Source organism: Gordionus sp. m RMFG-2023, chromosome 3 (assembly GCF_954871325.1).
Source record: "Gordionus sp. m RMFG-2023 chromosome 3, tfGorSpeb1-WG-v2, whole genome shotgun sequence".
Taxonomy (NCBI): Eukaryota; Metazoa; Nematomorpha; class Gordioida; order Chordodea; family Parachordodidae; genus Gordionus; species Gordionus sp. m RMFG-2023.
In genome coordinates this window covers 14,415,945-14,426,918 of record NC_088777.1, presented here as the reverse complement: position 1 = coordinate 14,426,918, position 10,974 = coordinate 14,415,945, and the positions used below count along the sequence as shown (strand labels likewise).

General features: G+C 26.0%; 1 protein-coding gene across 1 annotated transcript in view; it reads left to right on the top strand.

Annotated features, from left to right (window-relative positions):
- The first annotated feature begins 576 nt into the window (after positions 1 to 576).
- The window catches only part of LOC135927429 (neprilysin-1-like), a 36,481-nt gene continuing 26,083 nt past the window's right edge, over positions 577 to 10,974 (top strand). The window contains exons 1-6 of the mRNA XM_065463406.1: positions 577 to 1,549; positions 4,869 to 4,919; positions 5,834 to 5,995; positions 6,690 to 6,773; positions 7,541 to 7,746; positions 8,120 to 8,299. Coding sequence (XP_065319478.1) covers positions 781 to 1,549; positions 4,869 to 4,919; positions 5,834 to 5,995; positions 6,690 to 6,773; positions 7,541 to 7,746; positions 8,120 to 8,299 — 1,452 coding nt within the window. The 5' untranslated portion in view covers positions 577 to 780. The remainder of the gene's footprint in view (positions 1,550 to 4,868; positions 4,920 to 5,833; positions 5,996 to 6,689; positions 6,774 to 7,540; positions 7,747 to 8,119; positions 8,300 to 10,974) is intronic.

Sequence of the window (10,974 nt, the reverse complement as noted above, 5' to 3'; positions counted from 1 at the left end):
TTCAAAATAATTCGGGTTCGGGCGGGGCCGGCAAAACTTTTTTAAAAAAAATTTCGGGCCGGGTCGGGCTTGAAAAATTAGGCCCGATGCAGATCACTAAATATATATTAAAAATATAAATTTTACATTTTTAGTCCTACCAAATTTTTAAAATATAAATATTTTCTTGAAGTTAAAATTTTTTTTATCTTTCTTTCTTTTGGTTCACGTAACATTTTTTTTTAAAATATTTTACAGAAAAAAGTATTTAAATTTTAAAAAAATTTATAAAATGAAAATATCGATTTCTAAAAATAATAAATATTTTATATTTAAGGATAAAAAGTTATAATTTCTATATAAATTTCATTTCTTAATTTTATAAAATATAATTTTTAATATTAAAACAAATATGCAAAAATTTTAATCAAGAAAAAGTGTTAATATTGCACAAAAAAAAGTAAACTTATATTTTAAATCAATATTTAAAAAAAAAACATTTTTATTTAATTTTGTTTTAATATATATTTTTTAAATAATAATAATTATAGTTTATTTTTGAGACTGAATAGAATATCATAAATTTATCCAAAAGTGTTTAAATTCGTCAAAGAAAAAAATTCTGTTTCATTTTTTTGATGAATCTATTCCGAAAAAAAAATCCTTAAAAGAACAGAATTAATATATTTTCAATGACCTTATATTTTTTAAAATCGACAATGATTATTAACATATTACGATACCTATCACTTATACAGCCATTTTTCGTTCCAATTCATATATTCCACTTTTGACAGGTAAATGAGTGAAAAGGAAGAAGAAGAAATTATGGGTGAGAAAAAGCCCGAGAACGAGCCTCTCAGTGACACCCTAAAGCCATTAAGAATTATACATTCCATCGACGAGTCACCAAAAATTAGCTACATTCCTAGCACTAAATCACGCGATGATACAACAAAGTTAATAAATGTGAATATTCCATATGATCAAAACGTTGTAAAACACACAATTTCCCAAAGAGATATTCCCAAAAATGGTAAATCCAAAATGAATAATTTTGATGATGCAAATGCTATCTTGAATAAATCCATGCCTTTCTCCCATGTAAATAAAACGAATTCCTTTCTGGAGGAAGAGTTAGAAAGCGAAAAAATCCGAGATCATAACTACCATTTAGTCGGTGATCCTGGGAATTTGACCGACAGATTTTTGACCGATTATGATCATATTAGTAATAATAACCAAACTAGAACTCCTGGTTTGAAAATTAAAACCCCACTGGAACAAAATTATGTTACTCAACCCATTCCCATTATATCTACCACCAACCAACAAAGAGGTTCTTCCAATAATAATAAAAATTTATCTTCGCCTCTTCAAGCGAAAACCCATATATCCTACCATAAAATGGTTCCAGAATCGCCTCCCACAGTGGGTTACCTTAAACATAAAAATAATTGGAATTTAAAAAAATGTCTATATGTCTTATGCACTTTGTTAGCATTTTTAGTCTTTTCATTTATGGTTTATGCTTTTGTTATACGATCACGATATTCCAAAATCATGAAAAGTAAAAATATTCATATAATTTATTTTTCTATAAACAACTGTATTATACATAAATTTGGTTGAAAGATTGTTTCAATAATTTAAGAATAGATTTTAAGTTTTTTTAAAATGTTAGCTTATAAAAAAGGAATTGGAATATAGGTATATTGGAATCAAAATTTTTGTCGGAATTATATTCCAGAACGTTTATAACGTACCAACCTTATGAAATCCCGACGATTAAGCCCTAAAATCTCAAATCAATTTTAAAATTGATTTTTCTATATTAATTAAAGTCCACCCATAATTTCATGATAAAGTCACCCAAGAATTATAGAGTACACATGCTTGAAATACAATTCCCGCAAAATAAAATCTTAAAAATGTGCGTTAAAGATTCCATTATGCACTATACCATTATCCTACGACGTTTAATATATAATCTCAGCAAAAAAACATAAATTTTTTTAAATTTTTTAAATTCTCTTGTTGACATGTATATTTGTTTTATAGTTGACTAGATTAATGTCTTTGAGTAATATAATAACCATTATTAGTAAAAAAAAATATCAGGAAAAGGATAACGAAATATTTATGTTTATATGAATAAAAAATTTCAAGTTTTATATTTTATATATTGGGATGTGGTGGTTAAATTTTGATCTAAGAAATTTTGAGAAAAAAATATATTAATTAAATTAATTTCCAATGTATCTGCAAACCCTTAATTTTTTTTTAATACTACATTTATATGTAAAATTAGAATACATCATTTAATCGAATCGAGTATCATTTTAAGTAATCAGTTATAATCTAACTACAATTATTTATGAGGTGTTATATATTTTTTTTTTTTACAAAAAATTTGAAAGATTTAAATAGGTATCAAAAACTATAAGTATAATGTAATAAATAATTTTAAGAATTTGAATTGACTAAATGCTATCTTGATTATATAGTATATTAATCTCCTTTTATCGTTTTTTATTTTTTTATTTAAAGAAAGGTGTTAATAAAATTTATTAGAAAGTTTTATTACTTAAATAAATAATGAAAGGGAAGGAAGGAAGGAAGGAAGGAAGGAAGGAATGCATTTTATATTTTTGGACAAAACTTGGGCCAGATTTTTTCAAAAAATAACGGTTATCATAATGATTCATTTGATATTCATTTACTGATCACATTTTTATTTCCCCCAATTTACGAAATATGCAAGATTATTTTAAAATCACTAAAGTTTAAAATTCCGGGAAAAAAAAATCTGGGCCGGACTAAAAAATCCTAGTCTATCCAAAAATATTTTGTTTAAAAAAAAATCCTGGTTAGGTTTGAATTGAAAATGAAAAGACCTCTGCAGTTTTCTAATATTTTTACATAATATTCCCTAGTATTATGTAGTAAAATAGATATATTCCTTGTTTCTTCTGTATATTATTTTTATTATTTAATAATTAAATTGCAACTTGGCAATCCTTATTGCGAAAAAGCATACATTACTTGTAATTTGGTATTTAATATTTAATTATGAGAAGTAATTAGTAAATGTAATCAAAATACCTAGTTTTTCAGATTATGATTGTTAATCAATCTTTTATAATTATCCCTAAGCATGATTTATTTGGTATGTTACTATTGCCAATGACAAATATGTTCTATCCTTCCGTTGATGGAATAATATTTTATTTTGTTCTCCGTTTTAAATATATCCTCTTTTTTTTATCTAAGAAGAGCTCATTTAAATAGCGCTGTTACCATAGGCATGGCCAGGATTTTGTAAGGGGGGGGGGTGCTATGGTGGAGTTTTCCCATAAGTTATAACTCTCTAGGTACACTTATTATAGGTTGGATTTGTCCGATTTTTATAGAAATTGTTTGGTTTTTCACTTTTTTTTAAATATAAAAATGTTTTTTTTTTCTAAAAATTTTAAATTATAGTCGTTATTTTAAAAAAATTGTTAACTTATACTAATTTTTCATACATATTTTTGTTTATAATGATATAATGTATATAGGGGGGGTGAGGAGTTTGTAGAGGGACATTTATTAAAATAATATATATAGAATAGGAAAATTTTCAAAGGAGCCTACGTGCTAATGTATTTATTTAAATTTTTGAGGAAGGGGTGGGGAGAGGGATTGACTATCACTCTTAATCTGATTTCTGAATTTTTTTATGAGAAGTTTAATATATGGGATTTTTTTTAAAAAATATGGAATTGGATTTAAATTACGAAAAAGATATAAAACCATATTTTAATAATTTAATGTAAATTTTAAAGGGTTGGTTTTGTTACTTTTTGCTAAACTCTTTTAAATAGGAATAAATTATATGTAATATTTTTTATATATTTTATTTTGCCATATTTTTATTTAACAAGGAAATTCCTTTTTTTTAATAAAAGTAATTATAAGTTTTCCTTTATAAAAATCTATTTATTCACAAAGAATACAAAATATTGTTTATTGATTGCAGAGGTAGCATTTTTATTATCAAGGAAAAACATAATTTAAAATAAATTTTGACAGGATCCAGATTCCTAAAATATGAAAATCTATTTTTATCATCGATTTCGACTAAAATTGAATTGATATACCAGTAATAAAATAGCATCTATGCTACCAATATACCAGTTTTCTTTTTCAAAAATTGATATAACCAGAGCTGTATCGAAATCACTTTCAATTTTAGTCAATGGTTTAGAAATTCATATAAAAAAATTAAAAGCTTGAATAGGCTAATAGTCACTTATATCGGTTAAAAATAAACTATCGGCCAGATGCATCTCTGGATATAAGAATACGAAACCCTCCAGAAGTATGCGGGAGAGTTAGTATTGTGACAAATCATCTATTCCAAAGTCATTTTTAAATCAATGAAAATGGGCTATATTAAATACACAAAAAGATTAACATTCATAAACATAAATTGGTTTATCCTAATATTATAAATATAAAATGAGCGCGATTCTTTATACCCAATTAGAGAAATTCCAATATTATTATAAAAAAGCACTGTCCACCTCCCATTTTTTTAACCTCAAATCAAACCAAATGATGGCTTATTATCGGAATTATTTTACTTGATACGAATAGGAGTTTAAAAAATAATTTACAAATAATTATGTGTTTTAGGCATTCAATAAATGATTTCTTTGCTCACAATTACCTTAAATATTTTCTTAATATTTGAGTGAAAACTTTTTCTTTTTTTTGAGCCTACCAAACTAAAAAAAAAAGACCTCTTTAACGTCTGAATGATAGAACCCGCTACCACTGATTTATTTATTGATTATAAATATGTTACTTTTTTATTTAAATATTACTTTTTAATTTTTTTTTAGAAGTACGAACCGATTCACTGACCTGTTATACACCCGAATGCGTAAAGATAGGTATATACATTTTTTTTAAACAACCTTTATAACAATGTTATTTATTGTTATTTTATGGATTTTATTTTTCGCATAATAAAACTTTTATGATTCCAACATTTTAAGAGTTATGTGTAATATCATATAGTCGTAAAAGTTTACTAGTATTCAAAGTTTAAGTAAAATCTTTAATATTTGAATCATTTATAGTGCGATCTAAAAAATGCAAGACTTGATTTTTCCATAATTTTATTTCTAATCTGCCCTATTCATTTCAAGCAATTTCATCGTGAAATGATAGGGTAGGTAATACTACTTTTGAATTTGAGAAATTCGATTTGTATCAAAAATGGATTCCAGCATGTAAAGAGTAATCACACACTGGGAGTTTCAGACACTTTTGCAGTAAATCTTTGAACAATTCTTTATATATATTAATTTATATATATTTTCATAAATTTAAGAAAAATATTTAAAAGTTTATGGCTTAATTGTCTAAAATTTATGGGGTTTGTAATATTCTACACATACTGGAATACATTTCCAGTCAAATCACATGTTTTAAATATAAGAATCGCCCTTAGTTCATGATTTGAAATTGGAGATCCCCGAATCCTCATGGATTCCATATCTCAATTAAGATGGCGATGAGTCCTAAACGAATAATAAGTTTAAATGTAGAGTACGAGAACCATTTAATATGAAAGCTAAAAAACAATTCTGTTTGAATTTTTTTTGTAAAGAATACATTTCCATTTTTCAGGATATTTTAATAACCCTACCCAAGATTTTTATAAAATTTTGGAATAAATATATATTTTTGAAATACAAAAAGAATCGAGTGTACCAGGAATCTTTGGAAAGTTCTAGAACTATTATTTTTTGTTCAAATATATGTTTTTTATGAATTTTATTATGATAAAATCGTTTAAAAGCCGCGATCCTATTAGAAGGAATCAACGTTAATGCTGACCCATGCGATGATTTTTACGAATTCGCTTGTGGTTCTTGGAACCGATATCATATCATTCCCGAAGATCGGAGTAGTATAAGTACTTTCGAAGTGCTTTCATCAAGATTACAAATATTACTTAAAGGTTTTTTTCCCCCTTTAAATATAAAAATTATATTAGAAAAGGAAATAAAATAAAATAAGAAAGAAAGAAAGAAAGAAAGAAAGAAAGAAAGAAAGAAAGAAAGAAAGAAAGAAAGAAAGAAAGAAAGAAAGAAAGAAAGAAAGAAAGAAAGAAAGAAAGAAAGAAAGAAAGAAAGAAAGAAAGAAAGAAAGAAAGAAAGAAAAGGCGAACGTCAGAATTTTAATAATTATTTACTTATCGCATTTTTTAAAAAGGTTATTTTAAAGGTTAGCATCTCTTAGATAATGCAATATTGATTAAATAATTATTCGTATATTTCATATATAAATGTAAATATTAAAATTGCGCCTTCCTTCTTAAATTTAATAGATAACCTTAATAACTTTAATTAAAAAATTATTCGTTTTTAATATAAAATTTTGTATTACCATTCTTCATTGCCAAAATTTTATCAGAAATTTCAGCAATATACCGTTTTATTTGAAATAAAATAAATTCCTTATTTCGCTCAACTAACAAAAAAAAATTGAATTTTTATTTATTTCCTCCTTCCTCTTATTTTAATATATTCTATATTTTTTTTTATTCTATTCTATTGCATTTTTTCTATTAAATTATCATAAGCTTCCTTTCATTTTTATTTTAATCCCCTCTTACATTATCGCATAATCCTTTTTAAAATATTGCAAATTAGAGTTATTGGAGGAAGGAAGCAATAAGACCGATATGGAAGCCGTCGATAAAGCCAAGCGCATGTACATATCTTGCGTCAATACTAGTTATAAAAAACATAAAAATTAAATTTTGTAATATTTTTTTCATTCGGTAATATTAGAGGAATTTTTGAGATGATCAAATTCATTAAAAGTTATCCATTTCAAATAAAACGATGTCCAATTTCTTAGATTCAATTTTTTAATAAATAGAATTTTTGAGCTTTAGGGGAACAGGAATAAAAGTAAATAAATGGCAAAATTTATAAAATGCTTAGAGGTCGTGCAATATGAGAAAAATATTTTTCAGGTCTGACATCTTGTTTAATATTCTTTTACGGACTGGGTTGAGTCAAAATTTCTTATAAAAAATTTCAAAGAATGCAAATTTATGAATACGAACCTGTCCAACTGGCACAAAAATTTTTATTTTCACTGGCTGAGAAAAGAATTTTACGGGTTGGGCAACTTTACAAAAAATATTACAGAGGAAGCTAAAATATTTTTTTTTAAATTTTTGACCTAATTTATAATCTAAAAGTCTTGCCATTCATTAAAAAAACTTGTTTTTAAAATTTTAAACGTAATTTTGTTATTAAACTTTATTATTAAGTATTATTAAAAGAATATGGTTGATTAAAAGAATATTCTGGTTTACTTGAAAATTATCACATGAAACATGAAATTTATCAGATCAACTTGAATTTTATCAAATATTTTTCAGGTTAGATATAGATACATTGCTAAGTAAAACGCTACAAATTAATATATAGTTAACTACTAAATATAAATAGATTCCCATATTATATAAAATATTTATTATTTTGAATAGCTCAAGGTGATTTGATAGGGGATACTCCTGTGAAAAACACATTGAATAGTATGGGCGGTTGGCCCATACTTAACACTTCTTGGGTCCCTCACCAGAATTTTAGTATGGAAATTCTGCTAGCTCAATTGTTTTTGTATAATACACCTGCCTACTTAGAAATTTTGGTAGGGCCCGACGATAAAAATTCTTCGCTTAACATTCTGCAGGTTAGCAAAGTTCATTGAATTGATCAATAAAATATTAAATATATTTACCTTTATTATGGAACTCTGTTGAATGATTTTATTTATTTGAATGTAGCTGGTTCCGATTTTTTTTGTTTTTATGTTAAAAAGTTCTTTCAATATTATTTACAGAATTTGGATAGGATTTTAAAATATGAAATATTCTAGGATATTAACTTATAGATGGACTTTTATAATATCAGAAGCTGATTATGAAATAGAAATAAAGTTATCAGGTAAATAAGATTAATTTATATAGCAGCGAATCTAAAAAGATATTTAATTTATATTGAGCTAGTTCCTCTTTAGAGATTTTATAAGCAACAATATTTATATTATATTTGTTTTATTTTAGTTAGATCAAAACACTCTAGTGCTACCAAGTAGAGAATACTACCTTAACCCAGAGAGCAACATCGCCATTCGAGCCTACAAAAGGCTAGTTTACACTATAGCACTTTTGATGGGTGCGAGTGGCTCCAATGTTCAACAAGAGGCTGACGATATAGTTAATCTAGAGATTGAAATCGCCTTAGTATATATATATATATAATAAAATTTATGACAATTTGGAATTTTTTTTTGCTTTATAAAAATTTTTTATAACTACTTCGCTTGTGTATTCTTCATTTTGATTGAGAATTGAGTTCAGATTTATATTCATATTTTTTAGGGATCTCCTTCATCAATTTTTTTTATTATTCGAAAAATGCCCCAAAATAATAATATTAATAAAATAAATGTATAAAATCTGAAATTTTTAAATATATTTTAACTTGTAAAAATGTATTTGCATTATTTAATTCATATTAATAAGTGAATCCTATTTTTAAAAATATGACTAGCATTATCTGTTATTTTATGATTTTATTTACAAGTAAATTAAGAATTTTTAAAGGGCCAATTCATTATTACCTTATGTCTTAAAAGTCTTAACACGGCAGTGGACCCCAATGCAGGTAAAGTTTAAAATGGAAATTTATTTACAGATTTGAAATGATAGGTTACACGTTTGGAAAAATTACGTTATGGGTTTGAAAAGATACTTTAAAATATAAAATAGTAAAATTGAAGGTGATTACAAAAAAATGTTAAAACCCAAGTCCCCGTTGAATCTAATAAACAAAATTTTTTCATTTTTATTTTAAATTTGATGGGGGATAATATTTAATGAATATTAAAATATATCAATAGGTTTATGTTTAAGATTAAGATTTGGCCTCATTTTGCATTTTATATTATTAAAGGTCTGCAGAGAGTGAATTATTTAGCTCAACCCGGATTTTAAAAATAATTGCATCTTTAACCCCGGCTGTATTTTTTATTTAAATATTTATTTTTGTCGTTATAAAAATATATCGTTTGTATTGGATTATCAAAGTTATCTATTATATTTTAGATATATATATATTTATTTATAATAATCTACTGAAAAATGGCAAAATGGGTAATGTATTTCGAATAAGATGATATAATTTTAATATGGAATAATGATGAAAAATATCTACGTATTAGACAAATTAATCAAAAAATAAAATTTTTGTAGGAATTATCGACATTTGAAATAGAAATGTAACAGCTAGTAACCCCCAAGGAATATACTCGAGTTAAAGTATTTTTAGAACTGTTGAATTATAAAAACATAAATACCTTGCACTCTATAATAAACCCGTTGCACTGATTCACAGGTTCAAAAATGATGAGTATATTTGAAAAAGCAATCAAGATGCTTGTCATCGAGTACGAGTATTCTGCCAACAAAGGAAAGAGAATGTATTAATTGACTATGGAACACCCATAAATATAAATAGAGATTCAGAGATAACTTCTCGCCTAAAGCTGAACTTGAGAAAGACAGATTCGTTATCATTTTTAGTGGTCGGGGGGTAATATCGAACACTTTTCAATAAAAAATCATTAATATTATACATCACCAGCAACCAGTTATTAATGTAATAAAGTCTATAAATTATTATTGTGTCATTATCAGCATTACAACAATATTACAAAGTCCATAACTCTATATTATGCCTGGTGGCCAAAAATTTATGAAAATATCGAAGTGTTCATTAAAACAATGCGGGCTGTCAACCCAATAAGGTAAGAATTGCGAGGGTATTATTGATATGAACTGAAGATCCCTGGAAACGTATCCCTTTAGATTTCGAAGCCCCTAATAATTTGCATTGCTACTAAAAAGTATGGTTCATGCCACTATACTGTAATTATAACATTTGGTTTTCACATTATAAGATTACCCAACAAATGGTATCGCATGACGAACCGCAATGGAGGAGTTGCATCAATTTTGTGAAAGTTACAATGTTAGACATATACAGCTAAACCTTCTCTTTGCCACCTAAAAACTAACAATCTAGCCTAAAGGGAAATCTACGAAATAAAATCAACGATATTTTGTAAATTTCAAATATTCCAAAGAGCCAGAGGATTGTTTGATTGAAGTCTTAACAGCTGATCGCGTTATGGAACATCCAGTCATATTTGGTGACAGATGAACAGTGTAAGTCGAGATCGGCAAATCAGGTAATGGAGTTCGAAATTACAAAAAATGAAATTTGATATGATGAAGGTGCTATCAAGAGTTTAACAAAATGCAACTGGTCTGAGTATGTAAAGAACCAAACCTGGTTGGATAGAAGGTGCGATGATATAAATATGGGGAGAACTATCCTAAAAAATGGATAAAGATGATAGAAAAATTAATAAACATGATGAGATCAGTTAAGGGAGCAGGATTGAAAAGTACGACATTATAATAGGCTACGTCAACCGCCGAGATTAATAGAAAAAAAATTAATCTTAAAAGAAAGTGGGACAATTTATTTTTAAGCCCAGTTTCATCATTTTACGGCAGGACTCGGATTTTTAAAATTTCATTATTTAAGGAAATTACAGTAAATAAATTGTAAATCGAATTTTTTGATTAGATATCTTGGAATGGCCAGGTCTGCAGTTCTTTGATTTATATTTTATTTTGTTTATTATCAGCCATCTTTTTGAGATTTGATATTAATTTTATTACGAAATGTTCTAGTGATTTTACATGTATGATTTCTAGAGATAAAAAAAACATTTTTCATTAAAAACAGATAAATTTTTTATTACGTTTTTTTGCTCTTTTTTTTTGTTTGAAAAATAAAATTGGTTTTTTACATCCCTAATGACACTAATTCTTAAAATTCAACTAAA